The 26,722-nt window shown below is 41.9% G+C and overlaps 1 protein-coding gene across 2 annotated transcripts in view; it reads right to left on the bottom strand.

The window, feature by feature from the left end:
* Positions 1-26,722, bottom strand: part of CTTNBP2NL (CTTNBP2 N-terminal like) — a 136,904-nt gene that overhangs the window by 93,427 nt on the left and 16,755 nt on the right. Inside the window, exon 1 of one of the 2 annotated variants that reach the window (XM_077481537.1) lies at positions 5,911-5,949. The exons of the other annotated variant lie outside the window; for it this stretch is intronic. Within the exon in view, the coding sequence (XP_077337663.1) occupies positions 5,911-5,946 (36 nt within the window). The 5' untranslated portion in view covers positions 5,947-5,949. Of the gene's footprint in view, positions 1-5,910; positions 5,950-26,722 lie in introns of those variants that run through there. 2 annotated transcript variants of the gene reach the window in all.

The raw sequence follows: 26,722 nt of genomic DNA, 5'->3' as shown, positions 1-26,722 counted from the left end.
GAAATGCTGTTTACAACGGCGTTTCTCCATTCAGCCGTCCTGTGAGACGATCGCGGGTATGCCCGCAGCGATCGAGTCCGCGGGACCCGTGACCGGACTCACGGGGGTCCCGACCAGCGCACTCATGATGGCAGGGCGGCATTGAAGATTGGACGCCAATATGCCTGCCCGTGCCATTCTGCCGACGTACATCGGCGTGCGCTGGTCGGGAACCGGTTAAAATACTTACATTTAAACAAATAAATGATGTATTAAAAGCGGTAGTAAACCGTAAAAGAAAAAAATAAAGAAAGAAAGAAAATAATAATAATAATAATAATAATAATAATAATAATAATAATAATGCACATTATGAAAGACTACCTGAAAACAAAGCCCTCTAGTGGTGTGATGTCACCGCTGGCTTTCATTTTCACCCGGTCTAACTTTTTGGGTTCGCAGCTGGGTTTGATTGGCCAAGCCGCAATGACATCACAGCTTTCTATATGAACATACTGTCCATTGAGAGTACAGTGTGGATGCGTCGGTGACATCACTGCTGCTGAACTAAATGTCTCCTAAACGGTGCATGTTCAGGAGATATTTACTGTACCTACAGGTAAGCTTTATTATATTTATTATAGGCTTACCTGTAGGTATACATTTTAAAAAAGCGCTTACTACCACTAGAGAGCTGCATTCATTCTGGAGTTCAGCTTTAACAAAATGAAAGAAATGAGTAGGTAGACTCGGAAGAAGACTTTCCTAAATCTTATATCAGAATATTAAGTGTTGCCATGGGGACAGAGACTAGCAATTAGTTGTGCGCAGTCTGAAAATCACACCCTGTGTCTCACCACTGACAGGCATCTTAATATTGGCTGCAGTTCAAGCCCAGAGTTTCGATGGAGAAGCCGAAACGGAGGTTTGCATCACCACTTAGGCCTTTATAAGTATGCGAGCATTTCCAGTTATCCACACCTCCACCCACGCTTTTGTGAATCACAGAGGTAGCAAACACCTGGCCTGCTGTGAATATAGGCCAACCTGTCACTGGAATTTTAGGAAGACGTGATTCCTAGTCAAACACTAACAGGACATTCCGTTAGCTGCTAAACTAAGACTGTACATCAGACTGACTGACCCGCTGTGGTTTGGGCAGCATTACCTTTCACTATGTAGTTCTAGTAGTATAGGTTACCTCCAGGAAAAAGGCACTTTGACCTACAGCATTTGTTTCACTTGTTAAAGCTTTAAAAAAAAAAAAAAAAAGGGATCAGCAAAGGAAGCAATATTACATGTAAGGTATGCCAGCAGCAATCAAAATAAAGGAAATATAGATCGTCCATTACAATCTGGTGACGGGACTGTAAATTGGCTTTATAATATAAATCGGGTGGCCACAAAAGTAATGCACCCAGGTTACATCACTGCCATAAGCCAAAGTGTATCCAGACTGAGTAGTGCGGAGCTCAGTCTGACATAGGAAGTTTTCCTAACTCTCCTAGACTCCTTCTCTACTGACGGCAACGTTTTGGCAAAAGCTTCACGCTTGGAAATGTGTGCAATGCTTTTAAGTGCGTCAACGCTTGGGTAATAATTCATTTGACTGGCCAGAATAAAAATGTATTCCGGGCACTGAAATGAATTAACGATCAAGCCCCAAAATATGCCTAGCATTAACATTTAGGGCCAGTTCACACTTGTGCGATGGCAGACATCGCATGTAATTCGCAGTGCACTGCTGTTCACATTACATGCAATGTCTGTGCGATGCGATATCAGCCACACAGATAGTATGGCTGATATCGCATTGCATTCAGTGCAAACACGCACAGGACACTTTTTTCTGTTCAGACCAGAATCGGATCACATGTGTGTTCACACATATGCAATCCAATTTATATCCGAACTGTCAGTTCGCAGTGCGATACGCGAGCTGAAATGGGGGTGTCGTTAACATATAATGACAACTCTCCAGCAGTTTGTATATGGCAGTGTGAAATGCCATGCGTGTCGGGTGTGATGTGGATTCGCAGAGTTCTCGCATCACACAAGTGTGAACTGGCCCTTACACACGTTTAGGTGCGTCAAGCGTTTTTTCCTGCAAAACGCCACTGTTTTCTGCCTCAAAAAGCGTATATATGCATGGGTCAACATGCAGGGGTGTTTACAGGCAGAAAATGCCAAAAAAAAGAAAAAACACCAAATGCCCCCGAGAGCAGCAGAAAAACATCCAGTGGACATGAAGTCTTCGGCCCCTTTCACACATGCGGACATTATGTCCGTATTTCATCCATCCGTTTGCCGATGAAATACGGACATAAATGCAGTCCTATGGGATAGCGGGTGTCGGCGGGTGAACATCCGCAAACACCAGATATCGTCCGCCTTCGCTATTATCCGATTCTGCAGATAGAGGAAAATCCTATTTTTCTATCCGTCTGCAGAGCGGATCGGATGAACACGGACAGACGGTCTGTGCTCATCCAATCCCCCATAGAGGAGAGCGGAGAGCTGACAGGGCGGTCCCTGTACAGTGTGCGGAGACCGCCCTGTTATCCACCGGCTCAGCGGGGACAACAGAGAGATCCTGCTGAGCAAGCGGATCACCACAGGGCGGATCATTACTGATCCATCCCGTGTGAAAGGGGCCTTCCAGTGTATGCTTAATGCGGTCAAACAGTAGAGCAGCTTTAAGGTGCCAACAACACTAGGTGGATAAACCATTTGCATTGCGCTTGTACAGTGTTATCGGCCCAGAACAGGAAAGAAGTCTGTAAGCAGTGACACAGCCGGATCACCGAATAATTAATAAAGGAGGACTATGGTGCCTTGAAATTGTATTTATACCCCTTGAAATGTTCCACATTTTGTTATGTTACAACCAAAAAACGTAAATGTATTTTATTGGGATTTTATGGGATGACCAACACAAAGTGGCACATTTGTAAAGTAGCAAGAAAATTATTTTCCAATTTTTTTACAAATAGATATCTGAAAAATGTGGCATGCATTTGTATTCAGCCCCCTTTACTCTAATACTCTAATAGTGGAACCATCTGCCTTCAGTCACCCAATTAGTATATAGAGTCCACCTGTGTGTAATTTAATCTCAGTATAAATACAGCTGTTCTGTGAAGCCCTCAGATTTGTTAGAGAACCGTAGTGAACAAACAGCATCATGAAGGCCAAGGAACACACCAGACAGGTCAGGGATAAAGTTGAAGTTTAAAGAAGGGTTAGGTTAACAAAAAAAATAAAAATATCCCAAGCTTTGAACATCTCACAAAGCACTGTTCAATCCGTCATCCGAAAATGCAAACCTACCAAGACATGGCCGTCCACCTAAACTGACAGTCCGGGCAAGAGTTGCATTAATCAGAGAAGTAGCCAAGAGGCCCATGGTAACTCGAGGAGCTGCAGAGATCCACAGCTCAGGTCAGAGAATCTGTCCACAGGACAACTATTAGTCGTGCACTCCACAAATCTGGCCTTTAGAAGAGTGTCAAGAAGAAAACTATTGTCGAAAGAAAGCCATAAGAAGTCCCGTTTGCAGCTTGCCATGTGGGGGACAAAGCAAACACTTGGAAGAAGGTGCTCTAGTCAGAACACTGCACATCAATACACCATGAATACACCATCCCCACTGTGAAACATGGTGGTGGCAGCATCATGTTGTGGGGATGCTTTTTCTTAAGCAGGGACAGGGAAGCTGGTCAGAGCTGATGGGAAGATGGATGGAGCCAAATACAGGGCGATCTTGGAAGAAAACCTGTTAGAGTCTGTAAAAGACTTGAGACCGGGGCAGAGGTTTACCTTTCAACAGGACAACGACCCAAAACATACAGCCAGAGCTACAATGGAATGTTTAGACTTTAGATCAAAGCATATTCATGTGTTAAAATGGCCCGTCAATGTCTCTAAATCCAACTGAGAATCTGTGGCAAGACTTGAAAATTGCTGATCCCCAAAAAGACTTGCAGCTGTAATAGCAGGTGGTTATAGAAAGTGGGGGGGCTGAATACAAATGCACGCTACACTTTTCAGATAATTGTAAAAAAAAGAAAAGAAATTGAAAACCATTTATCATTTTCCTTCCACTTCACAATTATGTGCCACTTTGTGTTGGTTTATCACATAAAATTCCAATAAAATTAATTTACGTTTTTGGTTGTAACCTGATAAAATGTAGAAAATTTCAAGGGGGTAAAAATGCTTTTTCAAGGCACTGTATTTAAAGAAGCAGAATGTTATAAAACACATGTACTGTATTTATCGGCATATAACGCGCACAGGTGTATAACACGCACCTTCATTTTAAGAGGGAAGTTTCAGGAAAAAAACTTACACGTTTGTATTGGCGTATAACACGCACACGCCATTTGCACCCGATTTTCATGGTGAAAAAGTGAGTGTTATACGCCAATAAATACAGTAATTATAACATTGCTATACAGAGTTTATTTTTGCCTGGACAGACAGGTTATACAGTTTTGTTTCCAAATATATATCATATCCACCATCAAGGCTTTCTACAACCTGTCCATAATTCCAAGTACTGACTACGTAGTCACTATAAAATCTCTATTTTATATGTCTACTGCAGCCATTCTCAACCGGGATTCCTTAAAGGAGATTTATAGTCACAGCATACACTTTCATTGTATGACATCAGCATTGCAATAGCCATATACATTTTATTTTTTGACAGTCCAACATAAGCTCACTTGAAAATCTCTTTTCAGGTTGTGAACCCTGCCGGTCTTTCCCCAATTTCCCATGGTACCTTGCTGTCTGCAAGCATCGATTCCTGTACTGACTCCGCCTCCTGAAACTCCTCTGTAGATCAGAAGGCAGGCTCTGTGAAATGTGTGGCACAGCAGTGCCTACCCACAGGACATTGTGAATACGTGTCACAGAGTTCAAGGGAGTAGATGTTTGCGGGAACCTTCCCAAACTCACTTTTCCAGCTTCCTGATAAATTTCATTAATCGAAGCAGGCTAGCGACAATTGAAATACAATGTGGAAATGAACAGGTCATTGTAATTCTGACTAAAAGAAAAAACTGCGGGGGATTGACTTCCCATTTGAAAGCGTATGCCTAGCTCCAGGGACCTCGCCACTTGGCAAAACCAGCATCATGGACACCACCTCTTTAGCTATCTGCAAGGGGTCATTCTTCCCACTAACCACCAATGTAAGGGGCATTTTTCACCACTGTCCCTTGAAGAATTAGTTTTAGCAGGGACTTGGAACCTAAAAAAATATTTCAAGGATTCCTCTAAATAAAAATTTGACAACAGCTGTCCTCAAAGACACATTTTTAGAGGACAACTCATGTATAGTGTGTACCCCACATAAGACTTATCACAAGCTAAAGATCTGCAACAAAGAGGAGATGTAGAACAGTTGGACAGATATTCTAAAACGGACAACAGAGTTAGAGTTTGGAAACACTAACCGGCATTGTCGAAGAGCGATGAGGGGTGGTGTGACATCATGCAGAGTCCAGAAGCCACCTATACAAAATCGACAACAGGTTGGCGGTGTACACTGGCAACTACTCATCCAAGGCTTTTCTTGCATACAGAAATGAACGTGAGCCTCTGAATGTGGAAAGTTTGCTTCAGGGGCCACATCAGTCCCTGTATGCTAGTAAATACCTAGCTGTGCAGTTGTAGTCGATCACAGATCTGTACAGACAGTTGTACCAGAAACCCGTCATTCCCGGGCACACAAGTATGCTCAGCTCTCTGTGCCTGTGTAAATGAGCCTTTAATCCTATTTCCCAGTTCCTATCCTGTCTCTAAAAGAGTTCATGTACTGTTAATGTCAACTGCCTAGTATAAAAATGTGTAGTTCGCTAGTTAAATTCAGTTGTTGTCTCTAAAAAGATCTTACAAAGAGCATCCCCATATAAGATTTACCTGTGAACTGTTGCATAGCTCTCCAACACACGGCATCTCACAGAACAGCCACCCAGAAAATGATCTCACCGAAAGGCATGTACTGCCAGACTGAGAGGCACAGCAGGTTATTCATCTGTAATTCAACTTGAATAATGGGATTTGCAAGCTCCGCCCACAGAGGATTCTCTCAATGGGAGGCTTATGACCCCGTAGTACCCTTTAAATTACATAATGCCAGGCTGGAGCTACAAATTGCATTTTTGGAAAACTGCTTATTTTAATCCCACTGCAGAGCTTCGCAGAGGGAAAGATGAGGCATCAAAAGGCAGACAGTCATCATCTATAATATGACAAAGTCTAATTAGCTTTCAATTTGGTGAAAGAATGTGTATGATTAAAAACAAATGTAAAAAATGATAATCATGTTTATTAATGGAAATCGTTTTGTTTTGGATGGAGTAGAGAAGGGTTAAAAAACTCTACAATGTTTTTATTGCCGTTTGTGTCCTGGGGTGAGCGCCTTCTCTGTCTTGTTTTGGTCATCGCAGTCACTAAAACAGAAAGGGATGGCTGATCTACAATTTTAAATAAAATTTAAATATGAGCCATGCCATTTATATGTGTATACAATTATTATTATTTATAGTTCTGGATGAACTTTATCCATCGTAGTGCCAGCAGCTTCTCATTGGGATATTTGAGATTTCACCTTCATACAACTTCCCCTTGTGTCTCAGAGCCGATATTGAAGGCTGTTTTTTTTATTAAAAAGGTGTTATACTTACCTGCTATGTGCAAGAATATTGCACAAAACATTAGTAGGAAAAGCAAGAAAAGCAGCACCAGGTGATAGCAATGCCTCCTCTACTAATTGGGTGCTGGTCCAGTCCGCAGTCTGGGTAAGTAAATGAAAACAATTTGTTGGCCGCACTCCAAAGTGTAAAAGATTATTATTACTCCAACTTGATTCGTGAAACACATCAATCTCTGCTGGTATATATCTGTATCGTCATTACCTTGATGTTTTACTTGGAATGAACCACAACATATCTTCTACACTTTGGAGTGCGGTCAATTGCACAGAACATTCCCTGAAGCCCCATACACACCATCAGATTTTCTGCTGCCTTTTTCCTTCAGATTTACCAAAACCATATAATATGAGGTGAAACCTTAGGAGTTCAATTTGTATACAATCAGGCCGGCCCTTGCACTACATGGTTTTGGTAAATCTGAAGGAAAAGAAAATCAGCAGAATACATAGTGTGTATGGGGCATTACCTTCTCTTTGGCAGTCCCCTGCCATTACTGTCCGCTACTCCCTCCTCCGGTTACCCCCTTAGTAAGCCATAGGGGGACATCCTTCTAGTCCCAATGCTCCTGAGCTGGGATGTGTGTGTCCATAGACACACAACACCGGTAAGCCACACCTCTGCCATCTCCTCACAGGAGATTTACTGGCAACAGCAGGAGCCCATGGCTCCCGCTGCTCTCAATGTCTCCTATAAGACCAAGAAGTGAGAGGAGCCATGCTGCAGTCAGGACAGCACTGGAGCAGTCAGAGGAGCCAGGTACATGTTTAGCAATGGAGGTGGGTAGTGGTGAGTTAGTGGGTGTTTTTTACCTTAATGAAAAGAATTTATAAAAAAAAAAAGTAAAAAAGTAAAAAAATAAATAAATAAATAAAATAAAACACACACACACACACACACACACACACACACACTTTTAAAGTGGTTGTATAGTAATTTTTGGGACTTTTACCTACAGGAAAGCCTATAATAAGGCTTTCCTGTAGGTAAAAAAAAATCTCCTAAACCTGTATGGTTTAGGAGATATTCCCCTCGCAAATGCTCCGCTGACTGCAGCGGTGCATGGGCACAGGGGATCCTCGGCTGAAAGCCCGGCAGACGCCGGACCCTGCCGGGAAGAAATCTCCCACGTGCAGGCGCAGGAGTGATGATATAGTGGCTCCGGCCACTCTCAGCACCAGAGCCGCGATACCCGGAAGAAACCGACCATTTTAAAGAGGAAGTAAACCCTGATGAGTTTACTTCCTCTTTCATTCCCTGCAAAGGTAAAGCATAATGGACTACTATGCATCGCATAGTAGTCCATTATATGTCACTTACCTGACACAGGAGCCAGCGATGTCACCGCTGTCCCCTGTAGTCCGGAGCCTCCATCTTCTCGGTGGGGTCTCGTAGACAGCGGTGCCTGTCTTTTGGCAAATATCTCCTAAACCGTGTAGGTTTAAGAGATATTTCTTGGACCTACAGGTAAGTCTTAATCTAGGCTTACCTGTAGGTCAAAGTGTGTTGTAAGGGTTTACAACTACTTTAAGGGTGTGTCCCTTTTGCAATTCACAAACTATATGCAGGGTGGTACGATTTGAGCTCATTTATTTTCAAGAGTCTGAATTGCACTGGAACACACTAAAAGTAGTGTATGCACTATTTTAAAAAATATGCACTTCAACCAGATTGCACGGTACTTCTAAGCAAGACAAAAACAATTCCATAGCTCAACTCACCAACCAGTCTGCTTACCAACCAAATTAACCTGTCTAACCGTCTGTTAAAAGCAGGGGTTCTTCTATACCATGCGATCTGCTGCAGACACACTGCATTTGGGGTGTTGTTAACTTAAAGGGATTGTAAAGGTTTCATTTTTTATTTTTATTTTTTAAATAACATACATATCATACTTGCCTCTGCTGTGCAGTTTGCTTTGCACAGTGTGGCCCCCGATCCTTGTCTTCTGGGGTCCCTCTGCGGCTGTCTCAACTCCTCACCTTGGGTGCCCCCATAGAAAGCTGCTTGCTGTGGGGGCACTCAACAGGAGGGAGGGGCCAGGTGCTCCAACCAGGGACCCAAGAAGATGAGGATCTGGGCTGCCCTGTGCAAAACCACTACACAGGGCAGGCAAGTATAACATGTTTGTTATTTTAACCACTTTAAGACCGGGCCTATTTTTGTTTACAAGCTAAAATAATTTTTTTTTTTGGCTAGAAAATTACTTAGAACCCCAAAAACATTATATATTTTTTTTTCTAACATCCTAGAGGATAAAATAGCAGTCCTTGCAATGCTTTCTGTAGTTACACACCGTATTTGTGCAGCGGTCTTACAAGCGCACTTTTTTTGGAAGAAATACACTTTTTTGAAAAATAAAATAAAAATAACAGTAAAGTCCATCCAAATTTTTTTATATTGTGAAAGATGATGTTACGTCGAGTCAATCGATACCAAACATGTCACGCTTCAAAATTGTGTCCTCTCGTGAAATGGCAACAAACTTTTAGCCTTAAAAATCTCCATAAGCAACGTTTAATAAAAAAAATCTACAGGTTACATGTTTTAAGTTACAGAGGAGGTCTAGAATTATTGTTCTCACTCTAACAATCGCGTTGATACCTCACGTGTGGTTTGAACACAGTTTTCATATGCGGGCGCAACTCATGTATGCGTTCGCTTCTGCATACGACCTCAGCATGCGTTAAAATTTCTAGTTTATTTTTTCTTTATTTTACTTTTTATTTTTACACTGGTTCTTAAAAAAAAAAAGATTATATATATATATATATATATATATATATATATATATATATATATATATATATATATATATATATATATATATATATATATTTATATTAATAATAATAATGTTACTTTTATTGCTATTAAATCCCTTGTAATAGATAAAAAGCATGACAGGACCTCTTAAATATGAGATCTGGAGTCAAAAAGACCTCAAATCTCATATCTACACTAAAATGCAATAAAAAATAAATAAATAAATAAATAAAGTCCGTTTTAGAGCTATGGGCGGAATTGATGTTTTAACGTCGCTTCGGCCCTGCAATGGTATGGAGCCGGGTGGGGGCCATCTTTTCCTCACTCGTCTCCATACCACAGAGAGGAGAGGATGCAATCGCCTCTGTAAATGGCAGCGGCTCCGATAAGCAGCAGAGGGCACCGGAGCGGCGGGAGGGGGGGGGGGGTACCTCTCCCGCCCCCCAGAAAAGTGATCTTGCAGCGAATCTGCCGCTGGGACCACTTTTATCTGAAAGCAGACCGCCTGCTGAAGAAGAGGATACTCTTCAAAGCGCCGTCTTATAATGGCAGCAGGCAGTTTGAAAGTCGTTAATAGAAAAAACAAAAACAAGACTTTAGTATGACTTTAAGTCTAGGGGGATAAGAAACGCTGATTTATTTACCTGAGTACCCACTTCTCGAACAGGCGCTGCATAGTCTATCGAGTCAGGGTGGGCTCATTGTCTTGCAGGGTCCTAAGAAGCCAACGTTGCTTGCGCACTCCCAGTTGGGACTAGAGTGGTGTTCTCTTATGCCACATACGTTAATACAAACACACAGCCCCCAAAGCCCAGGAGTGGCCCTACTCCTCTCTCCTATTTTCTCCAAGCAGACACCTTCCTTATGAAACGCTCACTTTTTTTTTTATGCAATACCATGGTTTCAGCCCCAGTGATATCATGATGTCCATCTAAAAAATGGAGGGCTTTCAATCTTGCTGCACATCACAGGTAAATGGCACAAAATTTTCCATTATATGGCAGAAAGTGGCTAGTATGTGTGCTGGTGGACCTGGGTTGAGTAGAGGGCTTTATGGAATAGTCTACTGCGGAATATTTATTTTGTTGGACTAAATGTGTTAGGCCCTGTCTACACCAGAGCGATTTTCTGCTTGAAGCTTCTAGCTCTAAAAACGCTCAACAAGCGAAATCTTATTCATTTCAATGGCCCCTGTTCACATCTGAGCGTTCTGTCACCTGAAGCAAAGCGTCCGTTGCTCAGAAAATGAGCTTCTTTTTGGCAGATTGGGCCCCTACAGACTTAGATGGGAACACCTTGAAATGTGCGACGTGACCGTTTTACAAGCGTTTTCTGTTCAAACAGCAGATCTCCACCACTAATCTCCACCTCTCATCCCCCTAGTGCTATCCATTGACTAAACGAAAATGCAGGAAGCTGTAAAATGCTTGTATTGCTTTTCTCAAACACTTCTAAAAACACTCAAAAAAACTCTCAAGTAAAAACCACCAGTAAATTGCTACGCTCAGGTGTGAAAGCAGCCTTTCACACCTAAAAATAAAAATAGACAAGATTTTATCCCCTTCAGATCTGCGCTATAGCTGAATGACTGATAGCGTGAGAAAAAAAAAAAAAAGCCGGCGGCTGTCAGAGGGACATCAATACCGATCAAGGAGAGCAGCCGCCAGCTTATCTGTGCCCACCTGTGACACCTACCAGTGTCGCCTACCAGTTCCCACCATCGCTATCTACCAGTGCCCACAGTGCCACCCATCAGTGTCACCAATTAGTGCTTCATCAACAGTGCTGCCCATCGGTGTCACTTACCAGCGCCCATCAGTGTCACCTACCAGTGCCCATCAGTTGTTTAGCAAAAAATAAAAACCCCAGTAGTGATTAAATACCACCAAAAGAAAGCTCTATTTGTGTTAAAAAAATGATAAAAATTTAATTTGGCTACAGTGTAGCATGACCGCGCAATTGTCATTCAAAGAGTGACAGCGCTGAAAGCTGAAAAATGGTCTAAGCAGGAGGAGGTTTAAGTACCCAGTAAGTAAGTGGTTAAGCCCCATTCACATGGGTTTAAAGACTGATAGGTGAACCAGATTGGAAGCTACATGGACCTACCTCTAAATTTATCCACGTCCAAAAAAATTAAAAAATATGGAAAAGGACTGATTTCCTTTCCAGATCTAAACATGATGGATTGGGAGTAACCTAATGCAAACAGACAAACACAGTGATACCTTGGTTCACGAAAAAACTGAACAGAAAAGTTCACAAAAATTTGCTCCGGTTCACGAACACGAGCTGTGGCCATCTACCCTGCTGACACTTTTATATTGAGAAGAACAGTGCAAGATGAGAGTCTTAGGAGAACCAGTCCACTCAGATAGGGATTTCTGCCCCCCTGACTACCACGAGGGTGGGCTAACTTGATGGGGAATCATGAAAAAAAAAAACTGTTGAATTCTACAACTTTATCATGCTCTCAGATGATCTTTTCCTGGATGTACAGTGTTGTTTTCTGACCCCTAGATTAGTAATTTAAACTTTTTTGGGATTGGTTTGAACAAGTATTAAAGACGAGCTATCGTTTTTTAAGGGGTCAGCTTATTGTAAAAGACCTGTAATATAATATATATTTAAAATTATTTTTTTGTACATAGATAGATAATTAGTAAAATTATAAAATATATCTATCTATCTATCTATCTATCTATATACACATACACACACAAAAGTTCAGAGCGGATTAACCTTATTTACATTGAACCCTATGAGAGTCATTTTACAAATTAAGTTCGTGAACCGAGGTACCACTGTATTTGACCCAAAGAGCCAACAAAATTTCACCAAGCTCCACTGTCAAAGGGTGTACAAAAAAAACTGAGCGGGCATGGATGTCACAAAAGAGACATCTGTCCCATTCTGCACACAGATCTGCTGAATGGAAGGGAGCCCACCTATGTGAAAGGACCCTTATATTACTTAGTTTCTGAATGTAATCCCAAAAAAACTGTAGTAAGGTCCATCCTGGAAATCAGAAGGCTGTGGCCTTTGAACAGAGAACAATTCATGATCAAGTACACAAAATAAATTAATAAATGCTTCAAGGAACTATGTGAAAGACTGACTTTATGACGCAACCTTAGCCATTCCCTGCAGCTAAATATTAACCTGGCGGTGACATAAGAAAATTCTTTTGAAGATTCATATTGCTCTACGTGTCATAAGTGGCCTCTTGTAATCCAGTGTTTGGAGACATTTATGTTCTATAGAAAAGGTTAGAAAACAGTTAATAGATAAGACAGACATGTAAGGAATTGCAGTGAAGCCCAGACAGGTTTTATTTTTAATTCTGCTGATATACCTCTCCTCAGTGCCATGGCACGCACAATATTCATGACCTAATCCACAAGGAGCTCCAGTAATGTGTAACCCAACTCTGATGATGATACCCAAGAATTTAGAAGACACAGTGGAGAGCGGCACTGAAGTGCAAGCAGCTTGAAGAAAAGTGTCAAGCATCCTGCACAGAGTACTTAACGCCTCGGCAACTTGACACTCTGCCATGGCCTTGTCACACACCTGAACAACTTAGCAATTCTACTAAAATTCTATTATCATTCTTGTCTAATCTCATCTTGTGCCACAAATCTAGAATTATGATTGTTGTATACATTATTGTATAAATAGAACTGCACATTTAAACAGAATGCAAAGCTTTGCCTCTTTCACAATGACATATATGTGTTTATAGGACATTTCTAAACACTTATAAAATGCAAGTAATGATTTTTAACAGTATTGTTCCCACTTTGTGCTTTCACTTGTGTCAAAAGACAATCAGTTTTGTCACCTTTAGAAAAAGATAGAATTCTGTGCATCTAGGGGCAGATAGATACCCTAAAAGTGTTTAGTGTATAAATTCATGTAAAAATGTGTAACTGCAGGTCAATAAAATTACATTTTAGGGCTCATTCAGATGACCAATTTTGACTGTACACCACCAAGAATCAGGCTGCATTTACACATGGGCGTTTTGAATCGTGGGCACAACCGCACCATATTTTTAGGTGCCGTTCAAATGAATGGCATCTGAAATGTGTATTGTGCAATTTGTCATTCGCACCTGAGCGTTTTGAAATGTGGAAATGCAGCCTCAGAGCTTCTCCATGGTGGGTATGCACAGGCGTTTGTGATTAGCCAGCAGCCTGTATAAATGGTAGGTGCCATGGCTCTACAGCTGTGGCACAAATATTGACACAAATATTAATGTTCACAAAGTCTGCTGGTTCCGTGTTTTCAGATCTTTTTGTCAGATGTTACTATGATGTACTGAAGTATAATTACAAGCATTTCATAGGTGTCAAAAGCCTTTATTGACAATTACATGAAGTTTATGCAAAGAGTCAATAGTTGTAGTGTTGACCCTTCTTTTTCAAGACCTCTGCAATTCACCCTGGCATGTCGGCAATCAACCTCTGGGCCACATCCTGACTGATGGCAGCCCATTCTTGCATAATCAATGCTTGGAGTTTGGCAGAATTTGTGGGGTTTTTATTCACTCGCCTTTTGAGAACTGACTACAAGTTCTCAATGGGATTAAGGTTAGTGGAGTTTCCAGGCCATGGACCCAAAATGACAATGTTTTGTTCCTCAAGCCACTTAGTCATCACTTTTGCCTTACAGTAAGGTGCTCCATCATGCTGGAAAAGGCATTTGGATGTTTTTGGATGTTTGAGATGTTTTTGTGCCATTTTTTATTCATGGCTGTGCTTAGGCAAAATTGTGAGTGAGCCCACTACCTTCTGGACACCAGGCCATCCTCCAAAAGTGTTCTCACTGTGCATGCAGATGCACTCACACCTGCCATTCCTGAGCAAGCTCTGCATTGGTGGTGCAACAATCCCACAGCTGATCAACTGTAGGAGATGCTCCTGCCGCTTGCTGGACTTTCTTGGGCATCCTGAAGCCTTCTTCACAAATGCAGTGGAAATGTTTTTTTTTTTGTTTTTTTTTTTTTAATGGGATTAAGTTTATATTCATGGCAAAGAGGAACTTTGCAATTATTATTTAAGGTACTTATATGTCGCTGTCAATTTACGCAGTGCTTTACATATACATTATACATTCACATCAATCCCTACCCTCAAGGAGCTTACAATCCAAGGTCCCGAACTCCCATTCATATACTGGGGCCAATTTTAGACAGAAGCCAATTAACCTACCTGCATGTCTTTGGAGTGTGGGAGCAAACCAGAGTACCCAGAGGAAACCCACACAGGCACAGAGAGAACATGCAAACTCCAGGCAGGTAGTGCCATGGTTAAGACCCTTTTTACTGCTAGGTGAGAGTGCTAGCCACTACACCACTGTGTGGGCAGCACAGTGGACCACTGAACAGAACCACTGAAGTGGACCACTGAATTGCAATTCATCTGATCATTATTCATAACATTCTGGAGTATATGCAAATTGTTGTCATAAAAACTGAGGCAGCAGACTTTGTGAAAAATCAACATTTGTGCCATTCTGAAAACTTTTAGCCACTGCTGCATGCATATAACTGCACATCCAGTTATATGCCATTAAGGGTGAGACTATTTGCAGACAGTTTCCATTTTATCACATGTAACTGGATGTGCAATTACATAAATACCGTTGCATTGCCTGTCATAGATCCTGTTAGGTCGCTGGCCTGGGGTGACACCTGTGCATACCTGTTGGATAGAAGCGCAAATTCTTGGCGCCATACCCAGGTGAATGAGCCCCAAGACTAGGTTCACATCTATGTAGGTTGCGGTTGATGCATTTTTCCAGTGTGTTTTGCATTTTTGGGAGGTGTCTGTTGTCATGCAGGAGATACCTGCAGAAACGCATCAAGAACGCGTGATGCCTTATTAATGAATTTCTGCTGCATTGCCATTGAAGTCCATAGAATCAAAAACGCAACCTGCTGCGGACAAAGAAGTCTCTGATCCTTTGTGCATTTCTGCAAAACTAACAACACACTGTAAACCTAGCCTTAGGCAGGGTTCACATATGTGCAGCCATGGATTCCAGCATGGGGTCCGGTGAGTTTCTGTTCACCGGTTCGAGTACAAGTTTTTGCCTGAATTTGCAACTGAACACAGACCCAAAAACGTACAGGACCTTTTTGGAATTTGCACTGAGGCCACCCCGGACAAGTGTGAACCATCTTCAGTGAGAGCCGGTCACTCGCATGTCATGCAAATTGGATGTAGTGAAAATTCCCATATAAGCGAAACCGGCCTAAATGCAGGAGAACACCATCTGCAAAATATAAAGTGCGTTTATACATTCCAGATCATTTCACCTGCATTTAAAGCTGACCTCCAAGAATGTGACAAACACACACAACCTTAAAGTGCCCCCATCCTCCAGTGCTCTCATGCACAAGCCAACGCATACATAGGTTGCACATACATATGTAAACAATGTTTGAACCACATGAGGTATTTCCGCAAACATTGTAGCAAAAGAAATATTTCTAGCAACAGACCTCCTGCATAAATCTAAACTGGTAGCCTGTAAAGGTTTATAAAGTATCACCTATGGAGTTTTTCAAGTACTGTAGTTTGCTGCTGTTCCACAAGTTTGGGCATTATATTGTGTTTTTGTGCATTAAAATGCACTATTATACAGGATTTATATAGCGCCAACAGTTTACGTAGCATTTTACAATATAAAGAGGAACAGTACAATTACAATACAGGAGGAATAGGAGGGCCCTGCTCATGGAGTTTACAAGTGTATCTTCTCCCAAAAAAGTGTGTTTGAAAAACCATTGCACAAATATCGTGTTGCATAAAAAATAAATTGAAACATGCACCATTTTATTCACAATGTCCTCTGCTTAAAAAATATACAACGTTTGTGGGTTCTAAGATTTTTTTTTTTTATTTTGTGCTAGAAAATGTAGAAAGTTTCATATATGCGCTGAAGTGGTTAAATGAGCTTAAACTTAACCCTCCAGCGGGGGCGGGACTGCTAGGGTTGTTTTTGGCAAATAAAAAGAAAAAAAAAAAATAGAAGGCTAATGTGAAATTATACACAAAAAAGGTCGCCAAATATATGCTTCTGAGCTAGCTGGGTACCAACTAGCTTTTCTCATTAGAAAAAAAAAAAGACAAAATTACATATACACATACATACACACACACACACACACACACACATATTATACACACTGTATAACACATATTTAATCTAATATTCCAATGATCAATGCATTTTCATTATGTACAATAAAACATTCAAGGTAAAGTATAAAAAGGAGTTCAATGCTGTCTGGAATACCCCTAGATTTCCTAAATCCAGTTATTTCACATTCTCTGGAGGTAGAATCATAGGAACTCGGCACAAGCCTGTACAGTCCAGCTGTGTTGAGAAGCGTTATTCATTCTGTGCACATAATGGAAATTTCAGCCCTGTGACTCTGGGTCAATGAGGAATTTAAGGAAAATAAACAGGCAGAGCTCCATTCATAACTAAATATAGCAACATACCATACGGCTTCAATCCAACGCCTATAAAATGACTGTAAATGACTGTAGTTAAAGTCATTTTAAAGAACGATGAACGTTTTGGTAGAATATATGGCAAAATATAGTTTAAAAAAAGCGCTAGTGTCTGACATCTCCACAAACAACCTCACAAATAAAAAGGAGGAGGTTTTAGGTTACATTTATTTTTATTTATTTTTTTAGGCAGGTAAAATGTAGAAGTAATGAAATGATATGTACATTAGGCTGGCCAAAGACAGTTAGGTCTCTTTCAGACAGGCAGCGGTGCTTACCACTCTCTAAAAGCAATCCATAGTGGAGGGCAGCAGTGCAAAAGCTGACAGACATTCAGGAGGAGCTACTGCCGCTTCCTGACACTTTTTTCCCTTTTCTTTCATTGCTGAATGGCAATTTGACATTGTGGGCCCTCATTTGCCTTATAGTTGTGATGTGACCCCATTGATCCTAATAAGTGAAATCAACAGGCAGCACCAACTGTCAAATCCCGCCAGAGTTAGAAATGGCACAAAGCAAAGCATCGCTGCAACAGCAAGTCTACAGCCCAGTCAGACTGTAATGTCAGCATTCGGGTGGGTGGCCAAGGAGCAGTAAAACTGCAGCTTAGCCACCGGTTTTTACTGCCTCCTGCCTGTGTTTAAGGGCCCTTAGCTGTTCAACTGTTCAGACAAAATTTTGAAAAATTCATCATCAGAGCATTCAATGTCATCATGACAACAAAGTTAGTTAAAAAAAAACCCCATAGAATAAAGTAGTTTGACCGCCATGTCAATGTAGAGAACTTTAACTTCTTCCTGCCAAGTGTACCAATGTAGGAAGTGGGTATATTCTTGGGGCCATATATATGCTTACATGTGTTTGTGCTAGGCTCATCCAGAGCCCCGGGTCCCATAGTAACAATCAAGAATCGGGAAGCCAGGTTCCCGATCACTGGATTACCGTGATAGCCTTCAATTGGCTATCAGTGATCAGTCACTGTACAGCCTGCCCTGCTGACTTTTCCATTAGTGAATGGAGAAAAAGATGCCATGTATATTTTTCTTCTTGCTAGAGGAGAAAAGAGTAAGCAAAAAAGGTGTGTGGGGTTTCCTCCCACACTCCAAAGACATGCTGGTAGGTTAATTGGATCCTGTCTAAATTGTCCCTCATATGTATGAATGTAAGTCGGGGACCTTAGATTGTAAGCTCCTTGAGGGTAGGGACTGATGTGAATGTACAATGTATATGTAAAGCACTGCGTAAATTGATGGTGCTATATAAGTAACTGAAATAAAAAGAAAAATAGGAAAAGAAAAAATAGCTGGATCAGAGTTTGATCTAGGTCAGGGTCAAATGTCAGAGTCCATGTATTTTAGGCTCCATTCACACCTGAGCACATTGATTTATTGACATTTCTTCAGCTTTTTTTAAAGCATTTTAGAAGTGTAGCTAATAGATTCTGAGCTTCAGGCTTTCTGTTTCAGGCGACAGAATGCTCAAGTGTGAACAGGGGCCATTGGAATTACTGGGATTGGGCTTGTTGGGTGTTTTTTGGGCTTCAGAGCTGACCGTTTTACCAGCTGAGAATCGTTTAGGTGTGAACGGGGCCTAAGGGTGTTTTAGGTAGGATAAAAAAGCAGAATGCTCACTATTGTTTCTGGGCCCTACTACTGGAACAACCAATCAATAACATATGTGGTATTGCTGCGATTGTTGGACTTGTTCTTTGGTGGTAGGTTATGGTAATGGGAAAATATACAGCTAACCAAAAAAAAAAAAAAACACACACACACACACACAACACCTTTTGCATTTTGTGTCAATTTTCCTTTGATAAAAAAAAAAAAAATCTTCATCAGGAGATCATTACCATTTACTCCAAAATATAAGTCCTGAAAAACCCCAAAGTACGATCCACCTGGATACATTACATAGTTGCAATATGTAGTTTTACTAACACAAAGTTGCAGAACTATGTTCAGGGGTTAAAGCAGAACTTCAGCTAAAAATGTTTTCCATGTCCTTGTTACTGATCTCATACCTTCACCCTTCACAATGTTATTCTGAGCTCTGTAGTTCCTCAATAATAGGCTGCTGAACTTGCTGAAAAACCGTTATTGCCTACCGACATCCTGTTTGTAAGACCGCTGGCATCTATCCCTCGCCTAAGCTCAGCCAGTGGTCTGACTCTCCACCTTGTAGTCCTCTGAAAGAACAGGGAGGAATCAGACATGCTGTGGACGGAAGGGGTCTCAAAGTCTCCAATCTGTGTCGCTTATGGAGGAGGTGTCCTCCTCCTCTCTCTTCCACTGTCAATCACAATACCGGGAGGTGGACATCAAAGAGCGGTGTTCTCATATAACAATACCTGACGCAGCGTCTAATAATAATCCCGGCTCTACACTGGTGGTCCCCGACAAGCTGCACTGGTGGGGCAGGCATGCTGCACTTGTGGTCTCTGCTTTGTATTTATAAGGCTGTAACCTATCATACCGTGTGTTATATGGCTTGCTGGCTGCAGAATGAGGGGTGTGATTTATGTTGAAGTGGGCGAGTTCACATTTACATGTACAAGCCTAGTGTACCTCCCACATTCACTCCTATCCCAAGGATTCATGGGAAATGTAGGCTGATTGCATCATATCCTCTTCTCTCTCTAACTGTAATCTCTGTTCTAAAAGATGATGCATTTTTTGAATCACAGAGCTGACTTCCTGGAAGTGGTGTACTAATGGGGATTTTTTAGAAAATCCCAAAGTTCTTCTTCAAGATTTGTTTTGTCATGAAGGGGATAACATTAGATTTTTGATCTTTGCAATGGTGTACAAATAAAGTTTAAATGATTTTTAGTGACCCAGGACCACATTAACAGTTAGGCCTCTTTCACATGGACGGTCCACCCGACGGACTCCACTTTGCTTAGGGGGGAAATGATCCACTGATCCCCACTGAGCAGGCAGATGACAGATCCTTCTCCGCTTACTGTGCAGAGAGGGACCTGTCAAAGTACCACTCTCCTCTATGGGGAAGATTGGATGAAAACAGACCGGACATCAGTTTTCCTCCAATCCCATCCCCCAGATGGAAGGAAAATAGGGTCACAATGGGGGTTATTTACAAAAGGCAAATCCACTTTGCACTGAAAGTGCACTTGGAAGTGCAGCCGCTCTAAATCTAAGGGGTAGATCTGAAATTAGCGGAAGCTCTGCTGATTTTATCATCCAATCATGTGCAAGCTAAAATGCTTTTTTTTTTTTTTTTTTTTCTTTGCATGTCCCCCTCAGATCTACAGCGACTTTACTTCCAAGTGCACTTGCAGTGCAAAGTGGATTTTCCTTTAGTATATAACCCCCTATGTGTCAGGATTTTGCAGACAGGATCGGATATTGGCGGATGTCAGCAGACATGTTACCACTAATATCCGGCGCTCCATATGGAGTGTTCGATCAGGTCCTTCTGAAAAACTGACAGGTGGACTGGATCATAAAGCCCGTGTGAAAGGGGTCTTAGAGAGAAGAAGCGTTTTACATCCTGAACCTTCACATTTTCTGTGAAAATAGATTTTTTTTCTAACTAAACATTCTACTGGTGTATGGCCAGCTTTAAGCTGGGTACATATGAACCAATTATTGCCCGGCCGACATTCACTGTCTGCTTCTGCTGGAAAAACAGTGACTGTGAGTGTGTGTGTGTGAGTGAATTGTACATCTAAATGCCCTGTATGGTTCCGCACAGATGCATTCAGTGAATGATTTGCATAGTGCTATAAAAACAAATTGACATAAACATCTCAGTGTGAATGTAGCATTGAGGTTTGTAGATAAGTAAAGTCTAGGCGTTAGCAGCTGCAATTGATCAGCAAGAAGTCTTGAGACACATACAGTATATATAGGCCATTAGTGGCCAGATAAGGCCATTTTAAATCCAATCTGTTAATAGCTAGCACACAGAAGGCACAAAGCCTCATGTCAATGCCACTTAGTAAAGCTGGAAATAAGTAGAAAATGTTGCTGTGCAAACATGACATCTACAAATGTATGCTTTCATTGTTTAGTCATTCAGAAAGCAGAGGAGGCCAACTGTGTCTATGGAAAAGTAGATCTAAAAACAAAAAACAGCAGAAAAATACATCTGAAAAAGACACAAGAGAGATTTACTAAGCTCTCGTTCACATTGGAGTGGCAATGCAATTTCACAAGTCTCACCCTATTGTTAACAGTGGCACTGTTCAAATTGGTGCGAGGCCAACTTTGCGGTGCAGCATTGATTTGAAAAAGAGGTTTATGCACTACTTTTGGCAATTTCGGGTGCGACTTGCATAGACATCTGTGCTTGAAGCCTCACAGATGTCTTCAAAGTTGCACCTGAATTTGCACTGACACACGGGTTTGAAATTGTGTAGTTTCAGATGAAGCTGCACAATTTCAAAGCCGCATTCAATGTGAACGAGAGCTAAAACTGGAGCACACAGAAGCTGAATGGTTATTATGTACAGCTGCAGCAGATTCTAGGTTTTATTGTCAAAGCTTAACCTCTTGGCGCTGGCCTCTCGGCTGGTGGGCATTGGCACAGAGCGGCCGCATATTTGCATGCATCAGTGCAAATTCAGCTGTGCCAAGAGCGCATGCCCCCGGCACAGTTACCTGCAACTAGCATAAAGCTCCCGATCGCTGCTTGTGACCAAGAGCTTTCTGATCTTGTGACCGCCATGACAGCCAATCATGGCAGTCACATAATTATAAGCCCCGGCATCCTAAACCCCTTAAAGGGCCAGAAGGCGCTGGCTCCAAAGGTTCAACTGAACAAGCTGAATTTAGAAGCTGATTGGTTACTATGTACAGCTGCACCAGTTTTAGTAAATCTCCCCATGTTCTATCAAAACGCTCATGCGGGGATTGCATAATTTCCCGAATGCAAAAGCGATGCATGAACAAGCCATTCAGGTGTACTGGCAGGTATACACCTGCGGCTTGAGTTTTGAACTAAGTGTCTGCGTGCATGAGGCCTAAGGCAGGTATTAAAGCTCAACTCTGAGGCTGTGTTACTTACCTTACACCCTTCAGTTCTGGCGTGCTGCTCCGCTCCGGCACCATCATGTACAATGCAGGACAATTAGTCCTGTATCATATGTGGATTGGAATAAGCAAGGCTGTGTCCTAGAAAGGGAAGGCCTGGGAACAAACAGGGTTTTTTCAGGGTGGTTTTCTAAAGCCAATTTTCGTTTTTTTAAATAAATAAAAAAGGAAGGAGTGTGGAATAGGTTATTCTACAATTATAAATATTATCTCTATGACATGGTTTTCAAACATATACAACATGAAGACCTTAATAAAAAAAACATTGATACTTCCTGTAAAGTATTCAATTACTGCCCTCTCTCAGCTGAAGATAAGCAAGTTCTAGAATACAATTCAAGTAGCACTGCACTTCCCAAACAAGAAAAATATGCATTACTGCCACTAGGGGCACTGCAGGGCAAAGGCTCCAGTTTGCTTGTGGGCTCCATCTTGTCTCTCATACAGTGGAGTGATTATTGGGATACAGTAGATAATAGTTTCTGTCCTCTTAGGCCTTAATTGACAGGTAAGATGGTAAATTTGTCTGACAAATACGTTTATCAATTCGTTTATCGTTATAACCTTTAAATGATTCCTATTATGGTTTCCAGCATCACATCATAATAATGTTTCCCTATAGCCTGGTCAGTAAATAGTTTTTTTTTCTTTTCGTCCTCTCCATAAAATGGTGTGACCAACATCTAGAGTTTAAAAATATTTCCATGGTGCAATTTTTGCGGAGAGCAAAGCTGCAATTTACAAATCTTGTGAGAAGTAATATTACTTTACAATTGCTACAAGGATAACAAGACGCATCCTGGCATGCCAGAGGTACCCTAAAGACATTAAAAAATACTTTAAGGAATGAAAATGAGGATCAGACTGAACTTGCGAGTGGCTTTTCCCTCCAGAGTTCTTATTCCAGAAACACTTTCTGCTGCCTCTGGATCATCACAAATTTAACAAAGCAAGTTTAATTTTATTTACTCAATAAGCTGTACTTTTATTTCAAGCAGAATACTTTTAAACATCTCACTTTTGAACATATACTTTCTATCCATGCGTCATCATTTATCTGAACGCAAGTATTTAAGTTTACCATTCATTTACACAGAGATAACAAAGCGAATGTGCGTTATATATGAGCTCTATGGGTGGATTTCATATGTGTATGTACAATCTGTCCTCTGCTTAATTCTTTTGCTGGCAGGATGCCAGATAGGACATCTGGAGGGTGTTGGGAAGATGCATCCAGGATGAATAGTGCCGCTCACTGTTTTCTATGGGTCAGTTTTTCACAATTGAATCTACTAAAAATAGCAAGTCACTTAGAATACAGAGTTCTGGTTGACATAAAGCAAAATATCAGCTCTCTGTAAAGAACAGGGACAAGGCAAGCTCTAATGAGGAGGGCCCTCTGATCCTACTGGATTCAATTGTACTGTCTGCCCTTATGTTGGAAAGTGCTGCCAAAAACTACTGCCACTATACAATACCTGCATAATAATATGAATAATAATAATAAATAAATAATAATACTTGCTTTTCTAAAATAAATACTGCTGCTTTTCTGAATGACAAACTGGGGGTTATTTACAAAAGGCAAATTCACTTTGCACTGCAAGTGCACTTGGAAGTGCAGTCGCTCTAAATCTAAGGGGTAGATCTGAAATGAGGGGATTTTATCATCCAATATTCTGCAAAAAACTTGGTTGATCCTGCTGTTCACTATCTCAACCGTTCATGTCCCCGAGGGAATTTTCAGAGCAGTGTTGGCAGTTCTGCACATGCTCAGTTTTCAGTGCGTTTCTATGCTAAGTAATTTCTCCCTATTACATCTGAGTGCCCATGTAACTATTGAACCACACATGGGGATATATACACTCAGTGGTAAATAACAGCCCACTGCCTCCCTCCCTCACTCCTCCTTCATGCCCACTAACCATCCAAACACAACAGGGTGTGATATTACATTTACTGATGGAGGCTTCACCTCCCTCTTATTCTAAGACACACGGGGTTATTTACAAAATGCAAATCCACTTTGCACTGCAAGTGCAAACTACAAATGCAAAGTGCACTTGAAAGTAGAGTTGCAGTAGATACGAGGGAGACATGCAACGAAATAAAAAAAACAGCATTTTAGCTTGCACATGATTGGATGATAAAATCAACAGAGTTTAAACAAGAGGTTTTTAAAAAGACCTGGGATATCTGGTGCATGTTCATATTTTCAGCTGAAGGTCAATGCCTGCTGGCGACCTGACCCTTCCACATCATCTATGTAGGGATGGTGGTCTGGGCCGTCGCCATGTCCATGTCTGCCCTCCTGGCTCTTACTCTCTCTTCTCTTTCATCTCCTCCTTCCTCTTTCCCAACCCCTCTTCTTCATCCCTCTTCTTCTTGTCCTCTGTCCCCCCCTTGCCCCCCCTTTTTGGTGGCCCTGGGCGTCCCCCCCTCTCACAGAGAGGGGGGCGCAGGGGTCGACCCGTTTCAGTATTATCTGACTGAGCTTTGAAGTTGGCTGAGCAGTGACAGATTGTATGTTCAATTATTACCCCATCACCTGTTTACTGTCCTGTTATATTTGATGCCATCCTGATCTCTGTAATCATAGCTCTGTATGTATGTTTTATTACGTGTACTGTGGGGCTTCGACCTCTCCGGAGTTGAATAAAAATTATATTTAAAAAAAAAAATTTTTTTAAAATCAACAGTTTCTCCTCATTTCAGATCTTCCCCTTAGATTTAGAGCAACTGCACTTCCAAGTGCCCTATCAGTGCAATTTGCACTTGTAGTTTCCACTTGTTGTGCAAAGTGGATTTGCCTTTAGTAAATAACCCCCACTAAAAATAAATAAAAAAAAATAAATAAAAACTTGGATTTCAAAAACAGTTTAGTAATATTTATTTTTAGGCTCGGTTCACACAGGGGCAACACGACTTTTGGAGGCAACTTGGACGTGACTTGACGTGACTTGAGGTGACGTGACTTGACGTGACTTGGACACGACTTACAACACTACTTTAAGTCGCCCCAGGCCAGGCGACTTGCCGTGGCCAATCAGAGAATGAGCTCTCAGGGGGGAACTCCTTTTGAGAGCTGATAATTCTCTGAGAGTCGCCTCTGTATAGACGGAGATCCGACTTGTAGGCGACCTCCATTGAAATCAATGGGTACCAGTCGCCTACAAGTCGGATTGAAGTAGTACAGGAACCTTTTCTGAAGTCGGAGCGACTTCAGTAGTGTGCATTAAGACGGCTCTCATTCACTTACATTGATTTCTACATGTTGTGCGACCTGAGGTGACTTGGGGCAACTTGAAGTCGGATCTGAGTCGCCCCTGTGTGAACCGGCACTTACTCTGTACCCCGAAGGCTGTTTATTTTTTTTAACATGTGACCAGCAGCAGAGGACTAGAAGCTCCTCTTGTATAAGGGCCGGTTCACACTGCGAGCCGCGGCGAGGCGTCTCCGACTTCCTCGCCGCGACTTGCAGGGGGGGTCAGCGGCGACTTGCAGAGGACTTCTGCATAGAAGTCAATGCAAGTCGCCCCCGAAGTCGCCCCGAAGTAGTACAGGAACCTTTTTTCTGAGTCGGAGCGACTCGAGTCGCTCCTCTCAGAACGGTTCCATTGTACTCAATGGGGACGACTTGCGGGAGCGAGGCGAGGCGAGCCGTGTCGCCTCGCCTCGCGCCGCAGTGTGAACCGGCCCTTACGCTTCCCTTCAGACAGGCTGGGAAAGAGCTGGGTCATGTGACAGCTGTATATTGATTAAGAAAATGCTACTTAGATTTTTTTTTTGTTAATTAAAATAATTACAGTGCCATCATCCATATACAGAAAGAGAAGGAATAATGTAAATGAAACAGTGTGTGTTTAGTATCACTTTAAGCTGGCCATACAAAGGTAGATTTTCAAACAGAGGTTTGTATGAATTATCACACAGATATTCTCATCTGTACATTTGAGGACTTGGCGTTCAATAACATTTCAAAAATCATTTGCTTCAATTTTGGAGTAAGTGGCCATTTTTAATGAAAACCACATTCAATGTTAGACAGGAGTTCATCTATGAAAAATTTTCCACCTCGCTCCTTCTAAACTTCCCCTCACTGTTGTCGAAAATGAATGTCGATTTGACCACACTAACAATTAGAAAATCTAACAAACATTTCTAAAACGAAAAGTTTTGAACAAAAAAAAAAATTCTACTAGTATAAGGACAGCTTTATGTACCGTATTTATCGGCGTATAACACGCACTTTTTCCCCCTTAAAGTGCACGAGGGGAAAGTCGTGGGTGCGTGTTATACGCCGATCCCCACTGTCTGAGTCAAAAAGACCGAGCGCCGCCGGAAAAGAACGAGCGCCGCCGGAAAAGAACGAGCGCCGCCGAAAAAGAACGAGCGCCGCCGAAAAAGAACGAGCGCCGCCGAAAAAGACCAAGCCGTCTGCTCCGCTCCGCTCGTAGTCCCGCCTCCCTGCTGTTTCTGGAGCGAGCACTGCCGAAAAAGACCGAGCTGACTGTACTGTGTACTCGGCTCGGCTCGCAGTCCCGCCCATACTGGGCGGGACTGCGAGCCGAGCCAAGCCGAATACACAGTACAGTCGGCTCAGTCTTTTTCGGCAGTGCTCGCTCCAGAAACAGCAGGGAGGCGGGACTACGAGCGGAGCCGGGCAGAC

This window comes from Lithobates pipiens, unplaced genomic scaffold (assembly GCF_037356315.1).
Source record: "Lithobates pipiens isolate NorthernLeopardFrog02 unplaced genomic scaffold, aLitPip1_a1.2 Scaffold_16, whole genome shotgun sequence".
Taxonomy (NCBI): domain Eukaryota; kingdom Metazoa; phylum Chordata; class Amphibia; order Anura; family Ranidae; genus Lithobates; species Lithobates pipiens.
The sequence above is the reverse complement of the archived record's forward strand: the minus strand, read 5'-3'. Positions and strand labels throughout refer to the sequence as shown.